We start from the raw sequence: 15,702 nt of genomic DNA, 5'->3' as shown, positions 1-15,702 counted from the left end.
GAGACCTTCTCTTCCAAAAACTGGGACTGTCTTTTAGAAAAAGTCGAAGGCCGTTTGAAAAAATGGAAATGGATTCTACCTAAACTGTCTTTTAAAGGTCGGATCCTGATCATCAATAACCTTGTGTCCTCCATGCTGTGGCATCGGCTGGCTTGTATGGACCCTCCTTCAAACCTGCTGTCCAGAGTGCAGGCGGTCTTGGTGGATTTCTTTTGGGACCGTCTGCACTGGGTCCCACAGAGCGTCCTCTTCCTGCCCAAGGAGGAAGGAGGACATGGGCTTGTCCACCTGGCGACCAGGGGGGCTGCTTTCAGGCTCCAGTTCATCCAGAGACTCCTGACTGGACCTGTGGACCTGGTCTGGAGACCCGTAGCTCGTGCCATACTGGAGAGGTGTGGTGGGCTGGGTCTGGCTGAGTCTCTGTTTTTAATGGATTTAAATGGATGTAAGTTGGACGACCTTCCATGCTTTTATCAAGGACTGTTTAAAGTATGGGGAATGTTCCGTAAGGACAGACTGAACACATGTGACTCGGTGTTCTGGCTTCTTAGGGAGCCGGTGGTTCACGGGATTCGGCTCCGGTGTAAAGCAGAACCAACCGTGCTCCAGAAACTGTGTGAGGCCAGAATCCTGACACTGGGCCGTGTGGTGGAGGTGTGTGGCCCTCACCTGGATGAAGCCACAGGTCTGGCCTCACGCCTGGGGATCAGGTCGGTCAGGGTGGTCAGCCTCCTGCTGAGAGGCTGGAAACAGCAGCTAACTGACTCTGAACTGTTACTGATTGCTGCTTATTGTGACGGTGTGATTCAGCCTGATGTTAGTGATCCTGTTCCTGATGTGAAAATTGTTCCTGTTTTTAAATGTGGTGGTTTTCTGTTAAAACTGAATAATGTTGCTGATTACAAACTGAGCACCATGACAGGTAAGACAATGTATTATCTATTAGTGAAATGTTTGAACCAGAACAAACTGAAAGAGAGAGTTGACAGTCCATGGAGAGCTCATCTGGCCCTGACGGAGGCTCAGAGGCCTGAGTGGAGAACACTTTATAAACCACCGATAACAAAGAGGGTTGGTGATTTACAGTGGAGGGTTCTACACGGTGCTGTTGCTGTCAATGCATTTGTTTCTGTCATCAATCCAAATGTTGTTGATAGCTGTCCTTTCTGTCCACAGAGAGAGACAGTTTTCCACTGTTTCTTAGAGTGTGGTCGTCTCTTCTCTCTACTTCAGTGTTTGACTCACATGTTTGTTTTGTTCGATGAGGTTTTCTCACATCACATGTTCATACTGGGTTACAGGTACAACAGGAAAAAGAAAATGAAGTGTCAGCTTTTAAATTTTGTGTTGGGTCAAGCCAAAATGGCAATTTATCTCAGCCGGAAAAACAAGCTTGAAAATTCATTTGATGTTGACGCAACGTTGATTTTTAAACGTATGTTGAAGGTGCGTCTGAAAACTGATTTCAGTTTCTATTTTTTGACAAATAATGTGGATGAGTTTGAAAAGATCTGGTGCTTTAAACAAGTGTTGTGTTCTGTGAAGAACGATGAGCTGGTTTTTGGTCTTTTTTTGAATTGAGGATGTCTCATTTATTTCATGTTTTTTTGTTCAGTTCATTGCTGAGTTTTATTTGTTTTGTACTTTTGATTTCGTAACAGTCATGAGCAAATAAAAGTGGTTTGAAAAATCAAAATCTCTCTCTGTGTCTCTCTCTGTTTCTCTCTCTCTCTCTGTCTCTTTCTGTCTCTCTGTTTCTCTCTCTCTCTCTCTCTGTCTCTCTCTGTCTCTCTGTTTCTCTCTCTCTGTCTCTCTCTCTGTCTCTCTCTGTTTCTCTCTCTCTCTCTGTCTCTTTCTGTCTCTCTGTTTCTCTCTCTCTCTCTCTCTGTCTCTTTCTGTCTCTCTGTTTCTCTCTCTCTCTCTCTCTGTCTCTCTCTGTCTCTCTGTTTCTCTCTCTCTGTCTCTCTCTCTCTGTCTCTTTCTGTCTCTCTGTTTCTCTCTCTCTCTCTGTCTCTCTCTGTCTCTCTGTTTCTCTCTCTCTGTCTCTCTCTCTGTCTCTCTCTGTTTCTCTCTCTCTCTCTGTCTCTGTCTCTCTCTCTGTCTCTCTCTCTCTCTCTCTCTCTGTCTCTCTCTGTCTCTCTCTCTGTCTCTTTCTGTCTCTCTGTCTCTCTCTCTCTGTCTCTGTCTCTCTCTGTCTCTGTCTCTCTCTGTCTCTCTTTCTCTGTCTCTCTCTGTCTCTCTCTCTCTGTCTCTGTCTCTCTCTGTCTCTGTCTCTCTCTGTCTCTCTTTCTCTGTCTCTCTCTGTCTCTCTCTCTCTGTCTCTGTCTTTCTCTGTCTCTCTCTTTCTCTCTCTCTCTCTCAGAACGGAGCGAGCAGGTGGTCAGACAGAGGTCTGGTGTCCCGCTGGAAACAGGAAGTGAATTTACGTCCCTCTGACACAAACAGCCGCCCCGTTTATCTGCTGTCTGAGGAAATGGATCACTGATGAAATCTGTAAATCAGTGAATTGATTGTTGTGGTTTCGATCAATAGAAGGTCTTATTAAATCGACCTCTCGGGGCTCAAGGACTCGTTAACTAACTGCTGCTGAAGATGACAGAGGACGAGGAGGAAGACGAGCCGTGGCCTCGTTAATGTGAGGATGATGATGTCATGACTGAGGAGTCATGTTTTTCACAAAAATGAGACATTTTCTAATAATTACTGAGGCAGAAGACCAGAATTTATGTTGATAAACATTAACAAGAACACAGACAAAACTCGTCGTCGTCGTTTTCATCTGGTTACGTTTTCATAATCAGGTCGTTTATGTTCTTTTCATCTGGTTACATCTTTTATAACTTTTATGTCTGCTTACGTCCTTTATGCTGTTTTCATTTTGTTACGTCTTTTAAGTCGTTTTCGTCTCATTATGTCTTTCACCTTTTTGGCAGCTGTGTGCGCGCTGTGCATGGTCGTCACGTGGCATCGCTCTTTATCTGAAAATTGTAATCCTACTATGTAATCAGATTACAGATACACTTATATGGAAAAAGTGTCTGTAATCTGATTACATTTTCTTCATCTGTGTGGAATATAGTTGGAGTTTTTTTTGTATCCAGATTATGTAATCATGTTACATGCAGTCTGATAATCCCTGAGCCTATTATCAATCAATCTGTCAATCATTTTCTTGATCAATCGATTAGTTAAAATGGTGAATCGATCGATCAGCGTTTCTAAAAGTCCAAGATGACGTCAGAAACCAGAAAAGATTCATATTTAAGAAACTTGAATCAGATAATTTTGACTCTCTCTGAAAATGATCGTTTTTCAAGTAGTTGGTGTTTGATTTAATAATTGATTAATAATCGATTAGTTGTTGCAGCTCTACAGTTGTACAACAGTCTGCAGACTCTGAAGGTCGTCTGTGTGCAGTTCAGTTTTTAAATGTGTCAAACAGTCCTGAAGGCGGTTTGTGTTTGAGGCAGAGACGTGTTTTCGGTCTCCGGTCAAACGTCGTGTGTCGTGTGGAGCCTGAATGAGCTGAGTTTAAGGGTTAAAGCGAGCGTGTTTGAAGAGCGAGCACGGCGGCCCGTCATCATCCACCTCCACACTGTTGGCTCAGCTCACATCACACCTGCTCTGTGGAGGAGGACGAGCCCAGAACAAAGCAGCTTATGTAAAGACTTCAGCGTGAAAACCTGACGACAACAGAGCGACTCTGAGGTCACGTGACCTGCAAACACACACACAAACACACACATTCACAGGTCCACATGTCCATTTTGTCCCTTTGGACTGATTTTAGGAGCATTTTAGTGTTTTATTCAGAGTTTAAAATCTCTTTAATCGTGTGATTTCCTTCAGCTGACAGATGTCTGCACAGGAAATAAACAAAACAACAATCTGTGGGTGAGGATGTTTACAGCTGCAACGATATTCAATATACATCAGTGAATCAGTCTGAGTCACTTTCTAAGAAAAAGCACAAAGTTCTCTGATTCTAGCTTCCTAAATGTGAACATGTTCTGGTTTTTCTCTCGTTTCTGAGGACGTCATCCTGGGAAACATTTACTGACATTTTTCACCATTTTCTGGACCAAACAGCTAATCAATTATTCAACATACGGCGTGCACGGTGTGCGCACCACGTGTTTGGACCCATTTTTCAACTAACAAGATTGTGACAGGAATAATTGATTGAGAAAATAATAGCCAGTTTAATCGATAATGAAAATGATTGAAAAACATGTGGCACACACCGTAACTTCTAATCAATAATGGAAATAATTGTTACAGGAAAGACTTGAAAAATAGATCCAAACGTGGCGTGCACGGTGCGCACCGCTATTTCTCAAGTGATAAGACTGTGGCAAGATTAATGAATCGTTTAAATAACCAACAGAATAATCGACAGTGAAAATGTCTGTCAGCTGCAGACTCACCCTCTTCCTCAGGTTGTAGGTGAGCACCAGGTTTCTGGCGAAGTGGTTTGCGAAGGCCGAGTAAAACTCCAGAACCTTCTGCAGCGCGTCCCGTTTGATGATGTGGAGGTCGCAGTAGGTCAGCGCTCGGACGTTAGCGCAGGACTGCGCCAGCGTCATCTCCTTCCAGAACACGTCGCCAAACACGTCACCTTTACCTGCAGACAGACAGACACACAGACAGACAGACAGGTTACAGACAGTCTCACCTTCACGTCTTCTGAACAACTTTCATTACACAGCTTTGTAGAACACTTGATTCTGATTGGTCAGATCAGCCATTCTGTAATCTGATAATTTTCTCTAATAATCAATCAGTTGTTTGCTCCAGAAAATGTCAGAAAATGTTGATCAAAGATGACGTCTTCAAATGTCTCGTTTTGTCCACAACTCAAAGATATTCAGTTTACTGTCAGAGAGGAAAGAAACCAGAAAATATTCACATTTAAGAAACTGAAATCAGAGAATTCAGACCGTTTTAATTAAAAAATGACTTAATTAACAATTAATTGATTAATTAATTCTGTCACAATCTTGTCAGTTGAAAAATAGGTTGTTTGGACCCATTTTTCAACTAGTGATCAATTTGGCAATAATTTTTCCATTATATCAATGTGAATATTTTCTGGTTTCTTTACTCCTCTCTGACTGTAAACTATCTTCAAGTTGTGGACAAAACAAGACATTTGAGGACGTCATCCTGGACATTTTTCAGCATTTTAATCGAGAAAATAACTGACAGATTAATGGATAATGACTCTCACAGCATTTATCATCACATTTACATGTAGATTATCACTATAAGTGCAATTTAACTTTCGTTACACCCTCAGCAATCAATGTCTTCATTACCATAATGTGGAAGAAGGGGTTTGCATATATTCAATAAAAATTCCCTCGTGAGGAAATAAAGTTTTTCATACACTGGACTTAAGGCAGCAGACTTCTGAGCTGCTCTTTTGGACTGAGTTTAGTTCTTATTTTTGATTGACTTTTACAGAGTGTGTGGTGTCTGTTTCACTGCTTCCTCTGAGCGTCATGTGACAGTTTGAGCAGATTCGTCTTCATGATCACACACACACACACACACACACACACACACACACACAAACACCTCTCTGTCCCCTGCGGAGGATAAATGACGACACACCAGAGAGTCAAAACGATGAACGCCATCATTAACGAAGCTGCGTTTCTCTGCGAGGCTGCAGCTGCAGATCTGACCGAGGTGAAAACAGGAAGTGAAGCTGACTTTAAATAGTTTCTGAGGTGATGTGAAACTTCAGGCGGCTTTCGGCTCAGAGTGAAAATCTAAATATTTATCCAGAGAGGAACTGAAGCTGATTCGCTCTGCTGATAACAAACGTCTCCTGGTGATTATCTGGAAGTAAAAAGCAGACGTGAGGAACAGAAGCAGGTCGTCGAGAGTCAGAGTTCATGGCTGCCAGCTTAGTTAGAATCCAGGAATGGATTAACAAATCAATTAATCAATTAATCATTTGTCTGTTATTATTATTTAATGTAGGAGCTTCTTTCTTTCTATAGAAACCTCCGCTCTCTCCTCGCCATTGACGAGATTTTCCATCAATTGCTGTTTTCACTGCCAGGTGGAAGGGGACGGATCATCTGACAAAAAATGGTCTCCTTCATGAAAACATGGGAGCTCAGCTGCAGATCTGCTGGTCAGGGAGCAGCTCGACCTGGACACAGAGTCCGGACACGGACTGCAGACCCCGGACCTCCACAACAGCCAAGACACAGCGAGGCTGCTCACATAGACTCAAACCCCCGGGCCTGACAAGCTGGTGACAGTGATGTCACACACATGTAGTGTGAAGTGATAAAAAAAAAAAAAATAAATAAAAATGTGAAGATGATATTCTGCTTAAAAATGTCTCTTTCACAAAAACAGTTTTCTCCATTTTTTGACTGAAAAGAGGATTTTTTGATGCAACCAACCATCATTCAAGAGTTTATAACAGAAGAATGAATGAAGCTAAAACAAAAAGGTTTTCTTGTATCTGAAACTAGAAGATCTGTTCTTTCTTTTGATATATTCCATGTTAACACATTCATAGAACTGAATATTCTGTGGGGGTTGAAAAATCAGAGAATTTGGAAAAAAACCCAAAACACTGGAGCTGGCTGGTAACTTCATTAAGAAACGCTGGCATGGAAAGAGTGACGTACGACCGAAACACAGAAAGTGGTTACACACAAATTATTCAGATTTATAAAACAGAGCGCAGCCACTTCCCACGCTGGCTTTACTTTATAAATCACTATCAATCTGAAATGTGGAGCAGATTTTGCAGACGTCACATGACGCCCAGATTTAAATGCTCAGTGAAACGGCCTGAAATGAATCCTCACTCACACCGACTGCACGAGGACGATGGAACGCTGAGAGAACAGTTAGAGAGAGGAACGTCTCACAGAACGAAATCAAGAGGTTGAGACAGTGAAAATCGCTGAACGCTGCTGCCTCTCAAAGTCAGACACTCACAGAGACGAATTAAAAAAAGAAGAGGTTTGACAGAAAAGTGAAAGCCAAAAGGCTGTGTGTGTGTGTGTGTGTATGTGTGTGTGTGTGTGTTACAGGTAGCAATCCCACCTGAGTGGAGGAGTGTTGGACACAGTGAGACAGAAGCACCGGAGGATTCAGGTATCCTGCATCACCTGCGTTCTCTTATTTGAGACGACAGTAAACCAAACGCACCGACACACTTAACTGTAAAAAACAATCGGGGATTTTTTCTCAGAAGAAGTTTTTATTATTTATTTAATTTATTTATTATTTTTATTGTCAGCGTGTTCCAGCAGCTCAGAGGTGCTACATGATGTGTGTGTGTGTGTGTGTGTGTGTGTGTGTGTGTGTGTAAGGTCATATTTCCATTGATTTCACACAGTGGTGTTAATTTCACACTCTGTCTTGTCTTTCATCCGTCTGCTGTCAGAGTTGCAGTGTCTCCGTTCTCCAGTCTGTGTACACAGGGTCTTTCTGTTCCATCTTGTTACGTCATTTACGTCTTTGTCTATGTTTTCATCTTGTTATGTTGTTTTCATCTTGTTACATTGTTTTTTATCTTGTTACGTTGTTTTTGTCTTGTGTTTTTTTCGTCTCGTTACATTGTTTTTGTCTTGTTAAGTTTTTTTTGTCTTGTTACGTTGTTTTCATCTTGTTACGTTGTTTTTATCTTGTTACGTTGTTTTCATCTTGTTACGTTGTTTTTTATCTTGTTACGTTGTTTTAGTCTTGTTACGTTGTTTTTTATCTTGTTACGTTGTATTTGTCTTGTGTTTTTTTTCGTCTCGTTACATTGTTTTTGTCTTGTTAAGTTTTTTTGTCTTGTTCTGTCATTCACAGCGTTTTCGTCTCATGGTGTCTGTTGTGTGTGTGATTTGTGCTGACAGACACACAGTCATGTTTCCTCAGTGTTCGCTCTGAATGTTGGGAGGAGATGTGAGTTTGTGCTGCTGACTGTTAAAGAGCTCAGAGGTTTGGTGAATTGCATAATGACTCTGACAGCTGTTCGTTCAGTCGTGCTCCGCCTCGACAGCTTCCACCATCATCATCATCACCTTCATCCTTCACTCTGTTTCTGAACTGCTGATCGCTCCTCCATCAGCCCCCCCCCCACCACAAAAAAAAGGCAGCATGTTTCAGAAATCACTTCATGCATAAAAACAAAACTGATGCTTAGCTAATGAGAGCCGTGGAGCATGATTCCTCCTCTGGCTGACAGAAATAGCATCCTGCTCTGTGTTTGTCTGTGTGGCAGGTGACTCTGCAGGATTCAGTGTTTTTGTTTCAGAGCTCAGGTGTTTCCTCAGAGCGAGGCGGAGGTGGTGTCAGCTGGCGGCAGCAAAAACACATTTTCATTCTCCATTTAAAACACAACAACACTTCATCTGCTGAAGGAGCTTTTATAAACCTGAGAGGAGCATCGAGTCTGACCGGGACAAAAAAACAGAAGGTTCTGCAGAACCGAACAGGAAACTTCATTTATTCTGCTGCACTGCACCTTTAACACTAAAGGAACTAAAGGCTTATTATATGTCTAAGAACCGAGCTCCTCACCTAAAATGGCCACCACCTCGTCATCCTGGATGACCTCCAGTGACCCCGACACCACGAAGCACAGGCTGTCCACGCTCTCTCCGGCGTGGAAGATAAGGTCGCCCGGCGCACTGTGGACCGTCTGGAACTCCATGGCGAGGGCCCGCAGGCAGCCGTCACTGGCCAACCGAAACGCTGGGTGCTCCTTAAACACCTTCCTGTTGAGGTGGACGCAGATATCCGCTCGCATGTCCTTCGGACAAATCTGCAGCACCTGCAGGTACGGAGGTCAAACTGAGGTCACACAGAGGTCAAACTGAGGTCACACAGAGGTCAAACTGAGGTCACATAGACCACACATCATTCATTTATTTCTGTATAAAATCTATTTATATATGTAATATTTTTGAAAATATATTCATATATATATTCATATATAGATGTCATTTATCTATTGTCATCCCTTTACTTTTCCTTATATCACTTTTGCTTTTGCATAAGATAATGGGGAAAAAACACCAATAATAAAGAAATAAAATAATATTTTTTAAAGTAAATATACAGACAAAAAAATGAGCTTCATTTATATCAGATTTTTAAAATATACAGACACATTTACACTATATATATATGTATATATACAAAAATAATTTAATAAATAAATGTCAAAATAAATGAAAATGTCTAATTATACTTGTATGTATTTGTCTTGTACATCTTTTCTTATTCTTTATGTCTGTCCTGTGACTCCACAGTAACCAGGCAGATATATGTTACTTAATTTAACCAAATTTCAAGTTAATCAGTGAAATAAAATGTGAGTGACTGTAAGTTTCCTTTCAACATCGTTAAGTGATTATTAGGAGTTGGTTCATGGAGATCAGCAGTAGGTGGCGCCAGTTCTCCACTCAGAAAACTTTTATACAACTGCAGAAGAAGAGGACGCAGCACAAGTTCAAACGATGAAAAACAGGAAGTAAAACTCTTTTAGAAAAAGACAAAAACCACCTGAGGAGAAAGTACAAACACTTGTTGTATTTTTGCTGATGTCGGAGAGAGTTTAGTCCGTCACACTCGTGCAGCTCGGCACGTCCTTCACGCCAAACGTTACCTTGTCAGTGTCGATGCCTCTGGACATGGACCAGGTGGACACGATGTAGTCCATCACGCGCTCACTCAGGCCTTTGGGGACCTGGTAGAGTTTGAGGAAGTCCCGCACGCTGTTGAGCATCTCGTGGTAGCGGTTGGTGTTGGCGTACATCTGCTGGAAGATGGTGGTGACGTTACCGAAGATGGTGGCGTACAGCAGCGCTGTCAACAAGATGGAGAGGACATTTTAGTCTTTCGTTTTCTACCTATAAGACAAAACTGATACAGATATTTTATTCAAATTATTCACCTCAAGTCATCAATGTTGGAAACATCATTAACAATCATTTTTATGCTGACAACACACGACATTTCTGTTTTATTGAAGTTTGGATGAGGAAGAACTTTTTGAAACTAAATGAGGATGAAACTGAGATTCTTTAATTGGACCAAACACGTAAAGAGAAAATCTGCAGCCTTAACAGACGAGTTAAAACCAGCATCACGAGCTTAGGAGAGACTTTAGACTCTGATTTAAATTTTAATTCTCATTTTATTATCCTTATTACAACGTTTTGTGTTTTTTTTATCTCAGAGGGATGCAGAAATTCTTACCCTCGCTTTTATAACTCGCTGTGAGTTGATAAGAAAAGTGGAGCTGGTTCGGCTGATCACATGACTCCACTGCTTAAAACACTGTTTCTGTTTGAACTAAACGTCTTTTATGTGTTCATAAATCTGTAAATGACCTCACTCCTCCAAACATCAGAGATTTCACTTTATGTTCCAGTCAGATCACTGAGGTTCTCCACTGCTTTTCTTTTAAATGTTCCCCACGAGTCCCATAAACGGAACGCTGAGAGTTCCTGCTGTTTTTATGCCCCTGAACTGTGGAACCTTTGGACATCAGATCTGCAACAAACTCAGTCTGTATTTCTAAGAGGAAAGTAAAGACCGATGTTTTTAGTCAAACCACATTCAGTCACATGGATGTTTAAAGCTTCAGTCATTATTCTGTTTCTCAGTCTTCCTTTTACTTAATTCTCTGACTTTCATTTTATTGTTGTAATTTTATTCCTTCAGTTTATTTATTTATTTGTATTATTCTTTGCTTGTTTTATTTGTTTCCTCTCTGTTGTTATTTCTGCTATGAATTGCTGAACTGATTTTATAAATGCTAAATAAAAATCAAACATCTGTGTACAGACGTTTCCTTGAAACAAACTGACTTCATACTGTTTTCTGTAAAAACTCCCTGTGGGTTTAAAAATTAGAGGTGGCTCCTTTATTCATGTTGGCCTGACATCTCATTTTATTTGTTATTTGTCTGCAGGCAGCAGTTTTCTGAGCAGGAACAGTGAACTTACAGCAATGATGCTGCTGAAATAAAACTGAAACACTGACAGATGTGATGTGCACCGTTGTTAGAAATATCAGTCATGATGTACACAGTCTCCAGAAGAGTGCTGGTTCTAAACACTCATTGGAATGGTTCTCAAAGCGGAGAACACGTGGAGCTTTTCTTAGTGAGTGTGCAGCAGTAAATCAGTGCTTTATGGACGCTGCAGCACACTTGTGACGTTTAGGAGCTCAGGACCTCTATGGCTCTTTTCTTTTTTTCAAATGCATCCATTTATGTGAAAATTTCACACATTATTCATATACTGATTATTCTGTTCTTTTTATCATTTTGCTGAGGGGCCCCTGGAGGCCCCCAAACAACAAACACAACAGAGCAGGTACCTGCTTTATTTTACTGTTTCATATTTGCTTTCAGTTGTGTCGGAGTCGTGTTACTTTACTGCTGATGAAACCCTGAATGAAAACATTTCCTGTTTGTGCTGCTTCATAATAGAAGTGTTTGCATAATGACACAACGGGAGTCTTTTATTGTGAAGAATTTAAGGAAATAGCGTGTTTATCCCAGAGACGTGTATGAACATTTTATCCACTTCTTTGCAGCTGCTCGACTGGAGAACTCGTCTTCAGGTAAAAGACACACCTTGAAGTGTGGAGCCCTGTTGTCACGGAAATGCAAATCCCTGCCATGACGGGCTGACGGGTCGAGTCAAACCGAGTCGAGCCGAGTCAGCTCTGAATATGGACCACAGGACGCTGACTGTGGTTTGGACACAAACAGATAGGTCAAAGCCTGGCAGGATGGATTCTTATGTGATCTTGTGAATCCAGCTGCCTTGTAAGGAAACATCTGTACAGTAAGTAAAACTTGACTCGGCAGAAACATTAAACCCTGCGATGGAGTCAAAAACAGGGAGGTTAATAAAGTATGTCTTCTTCTTCTTCTTCTTCTTCTTCTTCTTCTTCTTCTTCTTCTTCTTCTTCTAAGAAACAAAGACGTTTGTTTCTTGAGTTCCGAGTCACTTCATCCCTGATATACGTCTTCATGTCCCAGAGTCTCAGCCCGAGAGCTGACATCATTGGTTGGACATTAACTGCTACAGTCCATCCCTGACTCAGCTCGTCTCCCCTCACAGCCTGTCAGCAGGATGGACGCGGGGTCGCTGGATCAATACCGCCCCAGTCCAGCAGGAGCAGAAACTGAAGCGGAGACCGGAGGTGTGTGAATCATCACGTAGGACTCACCATGACCTTCACAGACGTTACTGTACAGTCTCAACACAGTAAAGGTTACAGGAGAGTCTCACAGGGCTGAGAGTCAAATCAGATTTGACTGAAAGATATAAATATTCAATGATTTGCTTCAGTTCAGTGAACCACAATAAACTCCTCTATCAGCCCTCATGAGCGACTTTTACCACTGAGACTCACATTTTTTTAGTTGACTACACGATTAAACATCGGCACCAGAAATACTAGTCATTTAAACTATTTATCAATATTTTATTCATGTGCAATGCCAGTTAACTGTTGCCTCTATGGTGTTATGCAGCTGCCCGCCACTAGTCGGGGCTGCAGTTCCATCAGACAGACGACTCAGCACAAATGTCCACAGCCCTGAATGTTTTTATCAGCAAAGTCAGGGAGACGACAGCTCGTAAAACCAGCACAATTTGTCAATTTAATCTAGAACATGAAAATAATGTTGAATTTAGTCTGTGACAGAATTAACTCGTATATGATCACTCGACTGGAGGAACATGTGACCACGTTCAGCACAGACCCGGACGTTAACCTGCAAGGAGAGCATCTGCTGCTGCTGCTAACACGGCTAACATTAGCCACACTGTGTGTCGGCGCTCCGCAGTGCGCTCTGGTGAAGTGTCTGACGGCGCGTCAGCTGCGCTCCGTTTCTATCACTCTTCTCTGCTTCCATCACTGTTAGTTTTGTGGTTTTTGGTGATTTAGAGACTTGGTTTGTAAAGTTTACAGCCTGTCATGCTGTTGCATTGATCTGTGTCATGCAGATGAAAAACAAGAAACTTGTTTATCTTCTCTCATCAGTCAACAGACACAACATGTTGGTCACCAGGAGTTATACCTTTATAATTCCTAATATAAATGTTCTCTCTGTTCATTTCTGTGAGCTTCTGTCTGTTTTCTGACTTGATTCTTTGACGTTCAGGCGGCAGCCCTCGTGTCTCGACACAGTAAAGGTCACCGTGGCGTCTCAACTCAGTGGTGGCCTCTGAGCTAACGCTGAAACAGCGACAGCAGGTCCAGAACCAGAGCCAGGTCCGGAGGTTCCCCGCTGAGAAGCTGCACACGAGCTGTTTGTGTTATTTTTATCTTGCTGACAGAAGAAACACACAGCCGCGTTATTTTATCCAAAAAACAGACGTTTAAACCCTGTTAGACCTAAAGCTGCGTGTTTCACCTCAGGCTTTTCTCAGTCCTGAATGAAAAGAGTTTAAGGTATAAAACAAACAGCACTGATGATAATTATGGTGAATCTTTTATTTTATGTCTTATTGCATCTTTTACGTAGTTCTCATTTTGTTTCATTTTTGTCTTACGTCATTTTTGTATTTTTATATATTGTCAATCTGTTTTCATCTTGTTACGTCTTTTGTCTTTTTTTGTTTTGTTACATTTATTGTGTCTCATTACATCTTTTACTTATTTTTTCTCGTGTTATGTTGTTTTCATCTTGTTACATCTTTTACAACATTTTCATCTTTTTGTCTTGTTACGTCTTTGATGTAATTTTCCTCTTGTTAAGCTGTACTCGTCTTGTTATATCTTGTTATGCTGTTTGTGGCTCATTATATCTTTCACTTTATTTCAGTCTTGTAACTAAAGTAACAAGCCTCCTTTGAAAATGTAAGGAGTAGAAAGTTCACGTATTTGTGTTTTAATGTCAGGAGTAAAAGTAAAAAGCTGTCTTCACTCAAGTAAAGTACAGATACCTGCAAACTCTACTTGAGTACAGTAAAGTATTTGTACTTAGTTACTTGCCATCTGTGGTTACTCTGTGTGTCGGCTCTCAGCAGATAAAACTTTACCTGGAACCTGCAGAAACAAACGTGTGACCTGTGATTGGCTGCAGCAGAACACCATTTATAACAAAGATGAATGTGCTGGTGTCATCACAGAGGTTTGGTCCGGTCCCTCTGAGAGCAGAGACGGACGATGCTCTGGAAAGAAAATGGACCAGCTATTTCCGTCCTTCCTCTCAGACCCCGTCCTGATGTCACTGTAAGCATTACAACACTCACACTCGCTATGCTAATGACCCAAACTCTCATCCTGGATCCAGGATGCTGGCTGTCATAGCAACCGCTTTCCATCAGCCTCCAGCGGCTCTCAGCCTTTTTGTGTGCCAGGAAGCTGACAGGAGGAGGAGGAGAGGAGGGGGGTGTTAATCCAATACTCAGCTTCCTTCAGTGTTCCTCATGAATCTAAATAGGAAACCAAAAGGTTTACCCAGACTGCACTGCACCCTGGATACAGCGCCGCTACAGGAGCCCCACAGGGACAAACTGTCAGATGAATCCCTGCACTGCAGAGCTCGACTCCCACAAACAGGAAGTAAAACTGGGTTACAAGTTTACTTTCTCTGGACGCTCAGCGACCTGCTGATCTCATTTCAGCAGCATTTCATCAATCAGACATTCTGAGATGTTTACAGGCGGACGGACGGACAGAAGTCAAAACAAAAGACAAAACTGCTTCAAAACAAAAAAACAAAACAAAACAAGTTGTTGGGATTTAAAGTTAGCACATATTTTTAACCATTTTTTAAACAGGCTTGTTTACTGCAGTAAAAGTGAAAAAGTTCAGGCTCTGAAAAGTCTTCAAAGTATATATACTGATTGTTTCTGTCCGAAGACAACTGACACTCAGCTTTTCTCCACCAGAGTCTCCGTCTTTGATTGGTCTTGTTGTGTCTTTATCGTCTTGATACGTTGTTTTCATCTTGTTACATCTTTTACGTAGTTTTTAGCGTCTTCGTCTCATTTTGTTAGTTTTGTACTTTATCTGATTCATTGTGTTCAGTCTTGATGCTGGAAGGCGTCGCACATAAAAATAAAAATTCTCCCCTATTCTCCACAGATGAATTAAAACTAAAGTAACTGTTCAGAAAATGTAAGAAGGAGTAGAAAGTATAGATATTTGTGTTCAAATGTAGGGAGTAAAAGTCATTTGTACTTGGTTACTTCCTACCCGTGCAGTTGTTGTTGTGTTTATTTTGTTGTAGTGAATGTTTCTTGTTCTCAGTTGTTAACCTCCTGTTTTATCATTACAGTGAGAGATGAGTCTGCTGGTGGAGGTGATGTCTGATGTGACTGTGATCCACACCAACACTGTAGATCCTGAGGTGACACCAGACGCCAGCAGCTTCCGATGAAGGAGACAGATTGTCAACAGTGCAGCTCTTCATCCTGCAGCTGAGTGAGGAAAAGCTTTTACCTGCAGATGTTCTGGAAAACCTCCACAAACTGTCCGTCCGTCTCCATACTGTACGTTTAATGTCGGCATCGGTCTACAGTTACTGCGGACATTTATCTCAACTGTTCAGGACGGATCACGTCCAAAAACTGACCCTCGCACAGATCTGAAATAAAGATGCCTGTGTATGTGAACATGTTCATGTTTGTCTGCACAGAAGTCACACAGTAACACAAACTAACAGATGAAGGCAGCAAAAATATGTTTTCAGTGCTT

At 41.6% G+C, this 15,702-nt stretch overlaps 1 protein-coding gene across 1 annotated transcript in view; it reads right to left on the bottom strand.

The window, feature by feature from the left end:
• The window catches only part of LOC146329330 (voltage-gated delayed rectifier potassium channel KCNH1-like), a 52,543-nt gene that overhangs the window by 15,508 nt on the left and 21,333 nt on the right, over nt 1-15,702 (bottom strand). Inside the window, exons 8-10 of the mRNA XM_084714564.1 lie at nt 9,638-9,837; nt 8,548-8,800; nt 4,428-4,624 (exon numbers count right to left, since the gene is read on the bottom strand). Coding sequence (XP_084570690.1) covers nt 4,428-4,624; nt 8,548-8,800; nt 9,638-9,837 — 650 coding nt within the window. The remainder of the gene's footprint in view (nt 1-4,427; nt 4,625-8,547; nt 8,801-9,637; nt 9,838-15,702) is intronic.

The sequence above is a fragment of the Lutjanus erythropterus genome, chromosome 3, assembly GCF_056507025.1.
Source record: "Lutjanus erythropterus isolate fLutEry1 chromosome 3, fLutEry1.hap2, whole genome shotgun sequence".
Lineage (NCBI taxonomy): Eukaryota > Metazoa > Chordata > Actinopteri > Lutjaniformes > Lutjanidae > Lutjanus > Lutjanus erythropterus.
The sequence above is the reverse complement of the archived record's forward strand: the minus strand, read 5'-3'. Positions and strand labels throughout refer to the sequence as shown.